Source organism: Phasianus colchicus, chromosome 2 (genome assembly GCF_987193195.1).
Source record: "Phasianus colchicus chromosome 2, bPhaCol1.hap1.1, whole genome shotgun sequence".
NCBI classification, from domain to species: Eukaryota; Metazoa; Chordata; class Aves; order Galliformes; family Phasianidae; genus Phasianus; species Phasianus colchicus.
Genome location: NC_143437.1, coordinates 69715882 through 69733696, shown reverse-complemented (window position 1 = coordinate 69733696; position 17815 = coordinate 69715882). Strand labels below are relative to the sequence as shown.

Genomic DNA, 17815 nt, shown 5'->3' with positions numbered 1-17815 from the left:
TCTGCATTTAGAAAATATAATGTGCAGCTAAGATTTGTCAATAAGCCTCAAGTGTGGATACAGCTGTGGACAGAACCAAAACCCATTTTTGCATTAGATAGTATGTTATATCCTATTTTATGTTAAGTCCCAATATAGTGACTTATGGCAGTAAATGGAAATCATCACTTTATAAAACACACTAGTTTTTTTTTAATGGGTTCCATTCATGTCAGTATGTGAAAAAACAGTACATATAATTATGTGTATATATTTTTTTTTCTTCTTTTCTTCTTAATGTGAAAAACACTGCACATTTTTTCCTGTGAGTTAATAAATATCGCTATTTCAGAAGACTAGTTTGCTTTAAAAGACCAGAACAATAAAGCAGAAACTCAGAAAATTCAGATTTTTTCAATTTTTTTTTTAAATTGAGATTAGGTTAATTACCATGGTTTATAGAATTCACAAAAAAAAAAAAAAAAAAAAAAAAAAAAAAAAAAACTCAAGAAAGACTAAGATCATAGTGTGGTTATATCCTTTGATAATTGTTTTAGTATAAGACTTGTAATGAGAAGGTGTCTCGCTCCGATTTACAGGAGGGAGAGGAGGTTCTTTTAATATCTATATCCCTGGCGTGAGATTAAGAAACAACGGTTCAAATGCTTTCAAAGTGGTCGAGTCAGCTGTCTTTGGAGTGGCAGCTCAAATCCAAAGTGGTTGAGTCAGCTCTCCTTGGAGTGACAGCTTCTGGCTCTGGGATCTCAGCAGAAACTCCATTGTTCCCACCTTCCGGGCCGTGCCAGCAGATAAGAGGGAGCAGGGATGCCCATCTGCATCCTGTTTTTCACAGGACACGATGGTACCATTCCCCAATTTTCCCCTACCAGGCTGGAGCTATTTAGTCACAGGCCAGATCTTCAGCCAGTGAACACTCCTGAGCACTCTCTTCCGGAGGTAAGCAGCTCTGGAGGAAGGGGCTTTCAAATGTTCCCAGAGGGATGTCAATTTTCACACGGTAGCACCCATCACTTGCCTCCTCAACAAATCAATCAGAGTCTTATCACAAGAAATTCCTCAGGAAGCAAGCTTTGAGCCAAAAAACAAAGAAGGATTCTCACACCACCCCGTGGCTCAAAGCTTGCTTGAAATCAAGCATAAGTGGCCCTCCATGGTGGTGAGGAAAAGAAAAGGGAGAAAATAAAACCAGCAAAGAAGCAGGAGGGCAGGAGGAGGGGGAGAAGGGGAAGGTAATCGTTACACAATTACTACAAAACATTTCTTGGGCTTGGTTATAAATGTTGCCCTGATCTGTTGGACTTGTTCATAATCAGTTGAAGTGGTTACAAAGTACATGGAGGATACAACTCGTTGAATAAGTTGAATGAAACATGGAATCATACAAGGTACAAACATAAGAGTTCCAACAACACACAGTAGATAAAATAGAATACATTTCACCCACGGGCCTCCTGGAAGCCAGGATAAGAAGTCAAAGTGTAGGCCCTTCCAGGTTTGGACAGGAACATGGGCTATTTTCCATATACCCTGGGCAATTTGATTAACAACTTTACCATTATCATCAATCTTTAGACAACAATTAGAGTCATTCAATTTGCCACAGACACCACCCAGTGACTCTTCAGGAGTGGTAACACAAATGTTATAATGAATAAAAGGTAGAAAGTGAAAAGAGACAACCATTCATTTGGCAATAACTATACATTTAACAATAACCAATAATAATAAATAAATAAGTAAAACAAATAGAGTTATTTGTGTCAGCTGCTTTCCCCACCCAGGAACTCCCAGTGTAAGCCAGGATCCGGATGGGAATTCTTCAGTAGAGGTTGTGGTCTTATGAATAGCCATACAATATTACACTTGAGTTAATTCCCCAAAAACATAATGTTTTCTAAGATGATTTAGTGTCATGAGAACTCACCACGTGAGCATTTCCAAAGCAATTCAAATGCTGAGAGATATAAATACTAGTTTGACAAATTCAAGTATTATTACAGTGTACAGAACATTTCACAGGATAGTGTGTGTAGGATACCCCCACAGTATAAACCATCAAAGAGGGGTAATACCAGATACATATGCATCTCTTATCAAAACTTAGGTACTTTCCAACAACCATGTTTTGGATGGAACTCCTGGACTGGTGTGACACTGAAAAGCATCAGGGCAAAAGGATTTATGATAGATTTCTTTCGTGACCACATCTAACACATATTAGATGGGTCCCTTGATTCATTTCCCAGTTTGTTATGAATTTGGAAACACTGTGGAGGAGTTACATGCAAATCATAATCAGTTTGGTAAAAAGGGGTGAAAGAAGGGCTCAAAAGAAATGCTATCACTGTGCAGGGAGTATCAGTAAGCCAGGATGACCTGTAAGAAACTCTGAACCCAGTTGTGAAGTTTAACAGATCCAAGGACTAAAATCAATCACCACTCGCACTCATGATGACACAAAACATAATGCTATTGCAACCAAAAAATGTAATCAAGGTATATTCAGTATTCTAGCATGATCAAATCTTCAGTATTTCTTCACAAAACACAAATGGTTAAAATCAGCTATTAAGTTTTTTTTTTGCGTCCAATCAAGGTCCCACGGGGATCTTCTGTAAAATAAAACAAGACACCAACTTGCCCTTTTTGGGCTTTGTTAACATGGTTAAAAAATGAGGGAACAATCCAGCAAGTGTTGATTTCATATTCCTTTTTCGGGGTGTCTTTAGCCTTCCAAGGATAATTGTTGAGGGATTCTGTTAAGGTTAGGGAAACTGGCCTCAGGTTAGCTGAGTCAATCGACACAGTCTGGCCAGGGAGATAAAAGAGTTTCCCTGGCTTATCAGCCATTCAATCGTGACTCACAGGGATAACTGGCAAGAGTGGTGAGGCCTTTGGACAGAAGGTGCTAAATGAGGATCAGGTTTCCCTTTGTTGTGAGCTTTCTAATACATCCACCCTTCACCGCCCCCACCCCGCTCACTTGGGAGGGGCGAAGACATCATTTTTCCAATGGCTTGGATAGCCATTCAGGTTCCCTGGGAGAGGCCCCAGGACCTGGGGTTTTGCTTTCCTCCAGATCCCTGAGCTTTTGTTCTGGCCACCAATTAACTAATTTCTCTAACTTGACAGTGGCTAATCCATTCATCAGATCTCGTGGAACACCCTTTAGCCAGCCCAGTGTCCAGAGACAATGACGTTTATGATCAATATTTCGCCTACCAGTTTTTACTGGCAACGAGACCCTGCCAGTCCCACTGAGCTTTGGGCTAGGTGGCCTGGGGGCAAGGCTGACCGCTGCAAGTCTTATTCCCCTAGGCTCAAATTTACTGGAGGAAGAAACCACTGGCCCATATTTTCTCCCATAGTTAATTAACTCTTGGGCAACCTCCCCCCATGTCCATACTTTGAATCCTGACTGCAGATGGTTGGGGGTTACTGTTCCTTCCAACGCTGCCCGGACTCTCTCTCCCTGAGGCATTGCCTGTATTTTTCCTTGCAGTTGTATACCTATAGGTTTTAACGACTCTGGAAGCCCCCTAATTAGGGTGGTCATCCTTTCAGGATCGACAGGCATCATCATAGGTGACTCATGGTGTGGCTGCAGCTTTCTATCATACATCATTTGGAGACAAGCAGCTTTTTGAACACTTTCTACTAACTGATCAACTGTTCCAGTAATAGCAAGAGGATCTCCCCTTTCTAAAGGGTTGAGACCACCTGCCCAATAGGCAGCCCTCTGTGTTAAGGACCAGGGTGCACGATTGTTGCCAGTAGTTAAAAATACTCCTGGTCCCCAGTAACCTTCTGCTTCCTTTTCTGTTAGCAGAATCTGGTCTCCACCAATGAGGCTAACCCTCCATACATACTCTGTTTCAGATTCGTTTGGAAAGCGGCTAAAATCTTTTTTCAATTTTGCTAGTTCAGTGGATGAGAAGGGAATTTCCTTAACGTTCATCTGAGGATCTAGATCCTCACCGTTATCGAATGCGTATTCAGTTTTTATCAAAGGGCGCAATGGGGCTATTGGCATTTCTAATTTATATAGCCTTTCCTTCATTCCTTGCAGTTCCTCCTGAGGAAACGTTTTTTCTTGAGGCAGACTAGAATTGTCGGCAAGCTTAGACGTTAACAGTTCCTTAAAAGCCATTTGCAACAAAGCCGAATTATGTTTCTCTTTTTCTAACTGTTCCTCAAGGTTCACTATTTGATTCTGCAAAGTTTTTACCAGTTCTTGTGTTACTTTAACTGATTCCTGTAGTGCTTGTATAGTTTGGGTTTCTGCCGAATGCTTTTCCTCTCGGAACTCCACGGCAGCTTTTAAAGCAGCCCCGAGTACGGCACAAATAAACGACTTTCCTTTTCCGGCTCGGGTACGAGCCTCATTTTGTAAAATACGAATACGGTCCGAAACACTCTGCAAGTTATACCAGTTCTGTCGTGCCCAATCCACACCTGATAAAGAGGGTCGAGCACCATGTTTTTCTAAGAGATCAAATAATACATCTTCACTTTTCTTGGTGGCAATGCTGTCACTCATTTCTCAATACGCTGAAAGATCTACACTTAGAGAGAGGGAGGTATACGTATTCAAAAGCTCAGGTAACTCCTCACCTCCCCCCCAGGGAGGCACACGACACCTACTAAAGAAATGCAAATGCTCCAATCACTCTTCCCTTTCTCTGAGGGAAGCACGCAAAAGAGTTCAAATTTCACACTTAAGTTACAAGATACTTAAATCACAAAAATGCAGAAAAGGTCTTCCCGAGGAGGCACACACGTAATCAAAATTAATTCATACGTCCTCGAGAGGTATACACATAAAAGGTAAAGTTTCAGAATATGGAGCGGTCTTCCTGGAGAAGGACTCACGTTTAAATTTTCAAAAATATCGCTCCATGCAACTCCAGGAGGTACACACAAAGAAAGTTTCAGACTATATCTGGAAGGACAACACTCTCACGGTGGGGATCCTGTCCGTGACGCCATTAAATAAAATGTCTCGCTCCGATTTACAGGAGGGAGAGGAGGTTCTTTTAATATCTATATCCCCGGCATGAGATTAAGAAACAACGGTTCAAATGTTGGTCCGACCAGTTTATTACAGATGTTAATTAGGGAGATGGGGAAGGGGAGGACGGACGCTATTATGAATTAGGGTAATGGGGAAGGGAAGGAGGGCGATAGAAAAGGTAAGAAAGAAGAAGCAAGGAGTCTTTATAGGAAGCAAGAGGGACATAGTCACCACCATGGATCCAGCGAGGTTCGTAGTTCAGCCTTTGATCTTCAATAGTGGTGGGTCATCGGGCATTGTTGTTCTGTTGACAACGACGATGGCGACGACAACGACCATGGTGATGATGGCTCCTTTTCAATGCTTTCAAAGTGGTCGAGTCAGCTGTCTTTGGAGTGGCAGCTCAAATCCAAAGTGGTTGAGTCAGCTGTCTTTGGAGTGGCAGCTCAAATCCAAAGTGGTTGAGTCAGCTCTCCTTGGAGTGACAGCTTCTGGCTCTGGGATCTCAGCAGAAACTCCATTGTTCCCACCTTCCGGGCCGTGCCAGCAGATAAGAGGGAGCAGGGATGCCCATCTGCATCCTGTTTTTCACAGGACACGATGGTACCATTCCCCAATTTTCCCCTACCAGGCTGGAGCTATTTAGTCACAGGCCAGATCTTCAGCCAGTGAACACTCCTGAGCACTCTCTTCCGGAGGTAAGCAGCTCTGGAGGAAGGGGCTTTCAAATGTTCCCAGAGGGATGTCAATTTTCACACGGTAGCACCCATCACTTGCCTCCTCAACAAATCAATCAGAGTCTTATCACAAGAAATTCCTCAGGAAGCAAGCTTTGAGCCAAAAAACAAAGAAGGATTCTCACAGAAGGACAGACAACATTCAAGAAGATCTATAAGGTAGAATGAGTTCTCGATAAACATGATAGGATTTCCAGTGAGTATGAGGCTTCTCTGTGCTTTCTGAAGGATAGATGATCTGCACAGTCAGAATCAATATGTATTCTAATCCCTTCTCATTCCTTTCTTCTCCTTTTCTCACTTTCTATTTCACTGTTTGCCTTACAGCTCTTTCATCACTGAGCTCTCTGAGTGTCAAATAATAGCTAAATTTTCTGCTAATACAAATAGTCTTCTTTGTCTTCAGTGGAATTATGCTAATTTTTACCATTTGAAGATGTGGATCTCTTTTTATTACCTGATTTATTTTATATCCCTCTTTCATATTTGCAAATAATTCCTCCACTAATATTTTTTTTTATTAAGGAGAAAATCACTTCTACATCAGGAATCTCATTTCCCTGTTGTTACAGTGTTAACAAGACAATAGAGAAAATCACAGTTAAGCAGTGTTGGCACATACATTTTACTGAGCACAGATCTATTGGCATTTTTTTGTGTATTCTTATTGTTTGCCCATTTGTTTTTCTTCCCTGGAGTTCTCTCTGTGTTTTGGTAAAATAAGGAAAATAAGGTGAGAAGAAAGGAGTACTTTTAAGACTTACCTTAAAATTTTATTTCAATTTGGTTAGTAGAGTATTATAAAAAACTGTGTGATCAGTACACCTCATGAGACATCCCAGACTTCTGTCTGAATACACTGCTTAATTTCAAGAAAACATGCATTAGTTTTTAACTTGTTTTGAAAGGAAGATGATACATTTTTGTGACTGTTTCTTAATGTACTTTATTTCTATGACAGGAAAATTGTTATATTTGAATAGTTATAGGTGTTTTTTCCTTCTTTCTTGGGAAAGATGGCTACTAGTCAATCTTTTAGTGAGATCTTTTAGTGAGATGGAGAGAAGGAAGCAGAGAGGGTGCTGCCCCTTCACCCCTTGTAACTGATATCAGAATACATGAGAACAGCTCAAATCTATGCTAGACTGGACCTTAGGAATGTTGTTATCGCAAGGGTGGTCTAACACTAAAACATGCTTCTTAGTGAGATGTTTGATCCACTGTGCCTGTCAGTGTTGACAATACCTTCATTAAGACACTTCAATTTTTGATTAACCCTGAAGTCTTCAGACAAATGGACTCCATAATCTCTGTAGGTCTCTTCCAACTGAACTATTTTATTTTGTACTTTCTGATGAAAATAAAACCAAGAAAAAGAACATTATATTTTGACTTTTAATGTTATGCTTTTAAACACACACACACACACACACAAATATACACATATTCACTCACAGAAGTCACATTACTTAGGGAATCTAGATTATTTTTCACCTAGCTTTTCCTCAGTCTTTGTCACTGTTGTTTTGTTTTGTTTTGTTTTGTTTTGTTTTTTTTAAATTAAATATTCCCATTTTTATACAACATAGAATTCACAGAGGAATTGAAAAAAACTCAAAGCCCATTCACTCTCCTGCGGGACTGTTCAAATCCAATCTTTTCAGTACTCCAGATCACCCAGAGAAAAAGGAACAAGGTCTGCACAACAGTTAATGAAATCACTTAAGAATGTCTTGCTACTGAGCATACTTTCTGGTGGAGACTTGGCTTTCTGATACTATCACAAGGTGAGCTGATGTTTTATTTATCATGAGACTACTACTTACATTAGAAAAGAATGTTTGAAAATAATTATTTCATTAGAAAAATTAAACAGTGTCTTTGAAAAAGTTCTCAGGGCTATTTCATATTACATTCATAAATAATGTAGGAAATTGAGTGCATTCTGAACACCATTCTAAGCTCTAGATGGGACAAATCATGACACAGTCTAGTATTTTAACATCCATGTCCACCTTGCAGATCTAATTATAAACCATCTGAGTGAACTATATTTTGTTGCGGAGAGCATTTAAGATAACCACTTATTTTCTCCTCCGAAGTCTGAACTGTAAGTGAAAATATGAGGGTGTTTGTTAAGACCAATATAATTAAAAGAAATGACTTGTTTTAAATACGTTCTTCCATTCCATGGAGGATATCCGGTATGATCAGTGATCCCTTTCATTTGGAAAATTAGGGAATGATAAGGATGGAGAGGAATTATTCATTTGATACCTGGCATGCCTAAAGCAGAATTCTCATGCTTTGTAGGAATTGAAGGCTGGTAAGGAGAAAGTATAAGTTATACTGAGTTGTCAGTATGGACATATTATTTCACTAACTACCTTCGAATTACAGTTTACTTGATATTGCATTCATATTTCTTGAACTTATGCAAACTGAGTAACTCACAAACCTAATATACTCTGAATAGCATATCTGAAAATTATCTGTTCCTATGGATAGTGGGCAATTGTTCTCTAAAGTAAAGTTTAAAACAATATTTTTTCTTGATTAATAACTTCATATACTGTTTGGAATTTTTTTAAAACAGTGCTTTCTGGCTTTCTGGTTCACAAAATATCTATATGAGCTTAAGATGGTAAAGATTTTAAGTCTCAAAATATTCAAAAAAAAAGTTCAGCAGTTTGTCATGTTTTCTTTTTAAAATTTTATATTGAAACAGGATATTTTTCCCTCTATTTAACTAAGCACCAACATAATAAAGTAATACAATATAAAAATGTCCATGAATGAGCTGGGTTTTTTTTAGAGTTCTGCTGATTGGAAACTCAATTAATTTAATTTATTTTTTTTTTACATATACCGCATCACTTCCCTTCCCCTCTTTCTGTTTCCCAATCCCTCTTTTTCTCTTTCCTTCTTTGCTTTGTCCTCCCATCAATCTCCATCCCATACATTATATTATAATCAATATTACATTAATAAGTAAAATAAGTAGTATGCATCTGCTGCCTTTCACAGTTTCAAGCTATAAACACTACTACTACACCTACTTATGAGAAAGTCCATTTCAAAGACTAGTGCATTTACTGTGAAAATAAAGACAATTTTAATGGAATATGAAAGCAAAACCGTTTGGTGGGTTTTTTTGTTTTGTTTTGTTTTGTTTTGTTTTGTTTTGTTTTTGGATTGGTGATTATTTAAAAGAGACTTCAAAAGCAATATCTATCAATATCTATGATTCTGTGATTATAAATTATGTCTGTGTATTTCTGAGACAAGCAATACAATATCGTACATACAGGTCAGTAGTTAGAGCCATAGCTTGCATTAAAATGTTCCTTCCTTTCCCTTCACAGCTAATGAAGTTTTCTTTGAAGAAAAATCCATAATTACATAAAATAGGCAAATTAATTTATTGCAGTGGATAAAAAGACTCGACTTTTGCTATCATTGCAGTGATGACACTCATATTCATGGTACATTAGTAACATCTACATTATCATATAAAACTGTTAAAATTTCTAATAATAAGTAAAACTTGAAGATTGTTAATCACATAAAAATGTTTGATAATAAATCTTGACATAACTATACTAGTAATGTATGTTTGTATTAACTGCAGTGAAAGAATGAAGAGCAGATTCAAAAAAATTCAGCATGTCACTTTGACTTTCTATGCTGTATTTAACCTACATTTAAAGTAGTACAAGGGATGATTATCCTCTTAACAAAATGTTTTGAACTCTGAAAAACTGTTAAATGTGATTATCATCATGCTGATGAATTTATGATACTGTTACTCTAGAACCGTACTAATTGAAAATCAGATTCTGCAAATACCAAAACTGTAGCCTAGGATCTCAAGTAGGTAACATAGAAGACATTCAATCCCCTCACGTGAAAGGGTAAATAAGTATGATATCCATGAATGAGTTGAGTTTGATCAATTCAAATTCCTAGTTGATTAGGCCTTTGATGAAATATTTCAATTATGTTCTTTAAATCCTTGATAATTTTTTTGTTAATTCCGTTTTCACTTAGAAAAAAAATTATATTTACCTTAAAAATAAGCAGTAGAAAAGTAGAACAAATAAGAATTTAGTATTCCTGTAGATTCAGGCAGAACAGAGAATTTATAAGCTTAAGCATTAGAAAGTAATAAGAATATCACTTTATGATTCTATTGTTGAATTGTCTTAATAATATTCCATTAATTATACTGATTGTATATATTATATATCAGACTGATTTATATCTACCATACTTTAAAAATAGTTTATGTTTAGCTTCTTCTTGACCTTTTACTTCCCCTCACTCCATCAGCTCCAAACTAGTCAGCATACCCAGGAGCAGAGAAAACTTTGCAGATAGCTCACTGACCCATCATCCTTCCTCTGTGCTTGCAGGGCTGATAACAGGCAAACACAGTTTCTCTGTGTTCTAGGGTGACTGACATTAAGCAATGTAATTATTCTAAGTTTCAGAACTGAAATGCTGGTTCTTCATCAAAGGTCCTGATTGCTTTCTTGAGTATAGAAAATCTTTTCTAGTTTGCCTTGTAAGATGAATAAGAAAGGAACTTCTTCAGAATATGTAAAAAAAAAAAAAAAAAAAAAAAAAAAAGATGACAGGATAATTCTTGTTTAGCATTTGGGGTTTGTCTATGGAAACAAGTACTGTACTCCAGTTCCTTCATGTTTTGTATTATAACCTAAATAATTGTATTAAAAGTACTCATTTATGAACACAGACAACAGAACTCTGGTTTGTATTTTCCTCATAACTTCCTTAAGTACTTGAAAAAAAACAAAACAAACCAAAAAAACCCTTTTCTTTCTCTTCCAGTCTTCTCTATCTCTCTATCTAAATAGGAAAAATATTCTCCAATCCTCTTTGTACTTACATGTTCTCCTGAGCAGTGCAAGTTATGTTTTGATTCTGAATGACTGTGATGTGTGGTAATATCATCATCTTTCCCTAATAAAACAGAGAAAAGAAAGTACTTACTGAAAGAAGTGCAATGTTATAATCCTGCCACTTGGCCCAAAACTCTCTAAAATCTGCCTTAGACATGTCAAAAGATCATAAACTGGAGGTACAGTTTCAGATACAGGACATGCAGATATATGTTATTGTTTACATCAGGCAGACCTTTCTTTTATCTCTAAACAGTAAGTGAGCAGTATTGGTTTTTTATTATTTTTAATTACCATTTTGAATAAAGTATTTACCCAAATTATTTTGGATGCTAATGACCAGAAACAGCATGCATCCTTGAGGAATGATCCACACACTTAGTTGTAAGGAAAATGTATGCTTAGTACTCCCTATTAGCTAAGGGCACGCACTGCCTTTCCTACTCTTGCTAGTTCCCACCCTCTCTTGCTACTTTTTGTAGTGCCATTCAGAACTGCTTGATATATTCTGTTTCCCATTGCAGAGAACTGGAACATGTACTTCTACTATTAGAATTTCTCTACTTTACTTACTTACCTATTTACTCATTAGGGTTATAACACTGGTTATATGCCATTCATTCTCGCATCTAGTTTGAAGTTCCAAATACTTTCTGAGGCTATGTTATGCAAACATGAATTCTAAGATGGAGTGAAGAATTTCATTGACTAGACCACTTAGGAAAGCCCAGATTCATAGCAGAGCATACATTTAAGAATTAATTGTCCCCTTTAAACCATCAGATATTTCACTTAATCACCTTGTAGCAATTTTATTTTTGTAAAATCTCCTAGGCAAATAGGTATGGGAATTTTGTGTGGTATGACTTTCAGAAATAAATGTCTAAAGATTCTATCTGAATATGACAGCATTTCCTTTTTCATAATGTTATTTGATGTTCATAGCATACTTACTTTTGTCCAGTCCTTGCTTCTTCTGCTTTGAAAAGGGACATCTCTTTGATTTACCATATCACATTTTCAAAACCTATCAGTTCAATGATTGTATTAATTTTTCATAACCCCACTTTCACTTTCAAATATATTGCTTGCCAACGTAATTATTTTCTATAATCAAATGAAAATATTTATATATATTTTAAGAATCACAGATTAACCTAATTTACTTTTTAAAATTTAAATCTAATCACAAATTGCATTTCATAAATAGTAGATGCCACTATTTATTTAAGAGATAATTGTATGTAAGGATAGGAGAGTTAACACACCTTACACTGATGAAAGTAATGTTCTAACAGGAAAAAAAAAAAAAAAAAAAAAAAAAAAGGAAGAAGAAAAATAATACCAGTTTTAAAATACTCAATCCAAACAAGAAAACTGAATGCCTTCTAAAATAACAAAGGCAAATGGGAGATTTTAAGAAGGACAAAATGTGAAAGTCACACTGTATGGTAAAGATATGAGATTTCAAATACTGTCACTAATTTAAATAATTTTCAGTTCTTGAGTGCCACTCAAATGCAGTTCTCTAAATATGAATCAGTTAAATGTGACTGCAGTAAAACTGTGAAACCCTCTGGAAGGAATAGCATACATTCTAACTTTTTACTTTCTAGGTTTTTTCATGTTTGTTTGTTTGTTTTTAATTTCACTCTGACAGTATCTTTATTTATGTGCTTTTTGTACACAAGCTGTTTTGAAACATTTCTTTTACAAATGCATACAATGTGTCTTCTCAGAGCTTTTCAGGTAGTGGAGAATTTCAATAATTTGAAATGGGTTACTTATATAATAAAAGATGTAACATCAAATTCACTTATCAGAACTATAGTTCAGATCATAAGTAATGTAAAAGTAAATGGATAAAAATGTTCAAAGTCACTTCTTCACCTCAAATTCGGAAATTTGTGAAGTTGTCACAAATTCTCTAGAAGAATTTTGTCACCTGTCAGGGAAATAGCAGTATAATAAAGAGAAAAGATTCAAGAACTCTTTTGGCAAACATCACTAGACAGAAGGAAGTTGGAAGAGTTGGGAAGAGTTGGAAACTCACCTTTACTGTTGTTTGTTTGTTTGTTTTCCTAAGTAGCAATGTTGACACTGTAAAAAAAAAAAAAAAAAAAAAAAAAAAAAAAAAAAAAAAGGTAAAAGACTCAAAAGAGTTAAGTGGAAAAATCCATGCTTTACTTTGGATATATTAGCTTTGGAAGGCAGAGACAGTTCCAGCTTAGTTGAAATGATACAGGACTGTTAAAAGTTAAGCTGTGACCAAGTAGACAAGGCCGTAAAAAGAGTGTTTTTGCTTTGTCAGTAATAACATAAGTTATAGATAGTATATTTGCAGGAAGGAGTAGAAACTCCAATCAAGTGTGGAAAACAAAACAAAACAAAAAGCAGCTTGTTAGGTAGAAAAAGAAAAGGAAAACAAGACTGATGAACAAAGGCAAATATGTTTCAGTTCACAGGTTCTGGGTTTTGTTGTTGTTGTTGGTTTTTTGTTTTTTTTTTGCATGCTGAAATTTATCATCTCTGAGTTCTGGATTGCTAAGTATGCAGTGCCTTGAAAACCATAGGAGTTCCTGGAAGAAATGCTGGTGCAATTCTCTTTTTCTTCTTTCTGTTTGTGTAGTAAGAGAAGGATTAATAAAAACACAGGAATAGCATACAAAAAAGCAATGAGGAAATAATTGTTGAGTGTTTTTAAAGATAATTAGACTCTGAAAAATATAGAAAGAAGCCACTACGTTTTTCGCAGGCTAAAAGGTGCCAGTGTTATCTGCACTTGACAAAACTTTTGAAAAAATGATTCTAAGACTGCAGATAGTTCTATACATGTTTTTAATATCACGAGAAAAACAGAGCATCTAAGTAACACATTTTAGAACAGAGCCCTTTTGAATCTTAATTTTTTACTCTGTACCAACGTAAAAGTCACAGAATATTTTCAGTTGGAAGGGACCTTTAAAGATCATCTAGTCCAATCCCTTGCCATGAGCAGGGATATTTTTCCCTAGACTAGGTTGCTCAAAGTTCCATATGACATAACTTGCAGCACCTAGAGGGACAGAACATTCACACCTACACCAGGCAATTTGTTCTGATGTTTCACCACACAAATTGTAAAAACTTTTTTCTTTATATCCAGTCTGAATCTACCCTCTTTCAGTTCAAAACTATCCTTTGTCCTAACACTACAGGCCATAATAAAAACTCCATATATTTTAAATGCTCCTTCTAAATATTAAGAAGATACCATAAGAAGGCTCTTCCTGAAGCCTTTTAAACAACTTCATAAGTGGACAATCATCTACCTCAAATTTTTGAACTTTTTTTTTCTTCCATACAGCCCACAATATGATTGCCTCTCTAGGCTACAAGAAGGCTTGTACTAGCTTTTCATCCACTGGTATTCTCATGTCCCTCTCTGTAGAGTTGCCCTATATTAGTTAATCATCCAGTCTGCACTGATATCAGGGATTGCTCTGACTCAAGTGTAGGACCTTATATTTTGCCTCACGGAAATTTATGAGGTAAACATATACCCACTCCACAAGCCTGTTCAAGTACCTCTGGAAGTATTTTCTCTCTAACATAGAAACAGTACCATTTAGCTTAGTACCATCCACAAACTATCTGAGAGTTCAATCAATCCCACTCTCTCCATAATTAATTAAGATACTAGAAAGTATTATATCTATTACAGAATTTTGAAAGACATCACTCATTACTGGTTTCCATTTGGGGCATTGAACTGTTGGCTGCAATTCTTAAAGTGTGGTTATCCATTCAATTTTTTATCCACATAACAGTTAACCTTTCAAATTTCTCCAGTTTAGATGCACAAATGCTGTGAGGGACAGTATCAAATGCAATAGAAAGCATACCAATGACAGCATTATAGCAAGATCCCAGGCTTCAGCAAGTGGTGATTTGCTCAACTGCAACAGCTGTGGGCACAGACATAGACATAAAGGAAAGAAGCTGCCTACCTTCTGAATGCCTTAAGTATACAGAGATCTCCAGGAAAGGAAGAGAAAGAAAGAAAGAAAGAAAGAAAGAAAGAAAGAAAGAAAGAAAGAAAGAAAGAAAGAAAGAAAGAAAGAAAGAAAGAAAGAAAGAAAGAAAGAAAGAAAGAAAGAAAGAAAGAAAGAAGGAAAAAGAAAGAAAGAAAGAAAGAAAGAAAGAAAGAAAGAAAGAAAGAAAGAGAGAAAGAGAGAAAGAGAGAAAGAGAGAAAGAGAGAAAGAGAGAAAGAGAGAGAGAAAGAAAGAAAGAAAGAAAGAAAGAAAGAAGGAAAAAGAAAGAAAGAAAGAAAGAAAGAAAGAAAGAAAGAAAGAGAGAAAGAGAGAAAGAGAGAAAGAGAGAAAGAGAGAAAGAGAGAAAGAGAGAGAGAAAGAGAGAGAGAAAGAAAGAAAGAAAGAAAGAAAGAAAGAAAGAAAGAAAGAAAGAAAGAAAGAAAGAAAAACAAAAACCACCTCTTACCTCCACTATCAGTCCTTAAATGAAGTCTGGGAGTTGAGCCAGAATCCACTCCTTCCGGTCACTCAGGTGAATGGCACGTACCTGAGTTCTCCTGGGTTGACCCTGCCTTCCCACTAGATGCTCATTCACTGTTTCAAACTGTTACTTAGTATTTCCTATGTAAAAATCAATGTAGAAGACATCAGTTGCTCTTCCCTTGTCCATTAATGGTGTCACTTCATAACATAAAGTCAAGGGATTATTGAGACTTGATTTGCCTATGAAGGAGGAGATTTGGGTACTTTGTGAAGATACTGGTCATTCTTTTTTCATTAACATTCTTCACTGTGTGAAATATTATTTGATATCATATCAGAAAGTTATAACCATTTTTATAAGGTACCCAAAAGCTAATAAAAAATTACTGAATATGAAAATTACTTTGTTTTAGAAAATGACCCAAACTGCACATTGAAATCTGGTCTGGATGCTAGGTTTTACTCTTGCACTGTAATTATTGAAATAGATTATACTCTGCTTAGGAACCTGTACAAAGTTTATCTGAAAATCTCTGCCCATCTGGTTTGAGACTATTAAGAAATTTATTGCTTATGCAAAAATTGCTTTAATGATTTCTGTCAATATATTGATATAATTTATGCTGAACAAAACCTGGTTTGTAGCATTGCTTATTTGGAATACCATTATTATCCATTTATCATCTCTAATATTTCAAGATATAAGCAGAAAAGTATGTTATATTAAAATGCAAAGGTAAGAAATAACTTCATAATTTTGAAACTATTATTGTTAGATAAATAGGGAGTGATTTATCCCTTTCTTACGTACTGCTCTTTTTCATGTTTTTCATGCTTGACTGGATGTGTCTATTTACAGTTCTGCCATGCTATTCTTCTCTTGTTACTGAAAAAAAAAGTTCTTATTAGTACCTTGTCTGTTCAATCTTAACCTAGTTCCTATTAGTAGAGTATCACTTCAACTAAGCTATTGTGTTAGAACTGTTTCCATTTTCAGAAACCACTGCATCCAGAGTATTTATCAAAATACAGAGTATTTAGCGTCTTTGTCAAACCACCATGCCAGCTGCTTGGTATCAGAATTAGAGTCAGAAGTCCTCTGAAACTGATTTGCCCATTACACTGAAATGTATTAGTTTATATACCTAGGCTATTAAAAGAAATGTTAATTTCTATGTGCTCTAGCATTTGGGTTCTTTTCTCCCTACATTTTTCATGTAAAGGTGGAAAACTGTAGAGTAGAATAGAAGTAGAATAGTTGGAAGGGACAGACCTACAAAGATCATTCAGTCTAACTGCCTGACCGCTTCAGTGCTAGCTGAAAGTTAGATCATATTAGTAAGGGCATTATCCAGATGTCTCACGCACATTGAGAGGACATCAACCATCTCTCTAGGAAGCCTGTTACAGTGTTTGGTCACCTACACTGTAAGTATTTTTTTCCTTATATCTAGTCTGATCCTCACCTAGTGCAGTTTTCTACCACTCATCCTATTATTGGTTCCTGGGGACAAAAGACCAGTGCTTCCCTGTGGAGACTGTGGAGAGCAATGATGTCACTTCTTAGTCTCTTGTTCTTTAGCCTAGACAGTCCAAATGTCCTCAGTCTCTCCTCATAGAACATGACTTCCAGCTCTTTTGTCAACTTCTTTGCTGTCCTCTGGATACATTCAAGTATGGTAATATCTGTGAAAAACAGAGCAACATCCAATAGTCAAGGTGAGATCACAGCAGTACTAAATATAGTGTGAAAAACAGCTCACTTGACTGGCTGGATATTCTTTATTTAATGCACCCCAAAATGTTGTTTGTCAGACTATTTACCAGGGCTCACTGCTGGCTCGTGTTGAGCCTACTGTTAATCTTCTTAGCTGAGCTGCTTTCCAGTCACTCATTTCCCAATCTGTACCTTTGTCTGGCATTATTCTGTTCAGGTGAAGAACTCAGCATTTTCCTTTGGTGAACTTCATGTTGTTCATGATAATCCGATATGGCAATCTATCTAGAACCCTCTACAAGGCCTCTCATCCCTCCAGGAAGTAAACAGAACCTTCTAGTTTCATATCTTCTGCAAATATGCTAAGAATATATTCTATCTCTGCATCCAGATCATTGATAAAAATGTTGAACAGACTGAACAGAACTGAGGCCTTGGAAACACCATCAGTGACCAGCTGCCAAGCAGATGCAGCCCCATTCACTTCAATACTTTAAGCTCCACCATTGATTCAGCAAACCCATAATAGTATGGAATTGTTCAGCTCATCGTCGGATAATTTGTCCAGAAGGATGCTGTGATGAGTGGTATTAAAGTCCTTACAAAAACCCAACAGAATTACATCCACCACTTCCCTTCATGAAGGAAATCAAATTAATACGTTGATATTCTTTCAAGATATTCTTGAAATACTTCCCCAGGTATGAGGACCATACTTGCCATGCGTAATATTGTAAAGGAAAAAATTATTTACATAACGTAGACATAAAGAAAGTTTGAATTATTCTGGGAATACAGAGGTTTGCATATAGAGCTTTAGAACCATTAAGTATACAACTTTGTTTTTAGGTCAAATGAATGCAGTTCTTTCTTGCCAGATTTTGGATCTGAAGGTCACTGAATATCTTTGGGAAGAACAGTGAAT

At 36.3% G+C, this 17815-nt stretch overlaps 1 protein-coding gene across 1 annotated transcript; it reads right to left on the bottom strand.

The window, feature by feature from the left end:
• Positions 1 to 2535: 2535 nt before the first annotated feature.
• On the bottom strand, positions 2536 to 4555 carry LOC149919096 (uncharacterized). The gene has a single exon (XM_090135953.1). The coding sequence runs from the start codon at positions 4538 to 4540 to the stop codon at positions 3002 to 3004; it is 1539 nt and encodes a 512-aa protein (XP_089992079.1). The 5' UTR covers positions 4541 to 4555; the 3' UTR covers positions 2536 to 3001.
• Positions 4556 to 17815: the final 13260 nt, after the last annotated feature.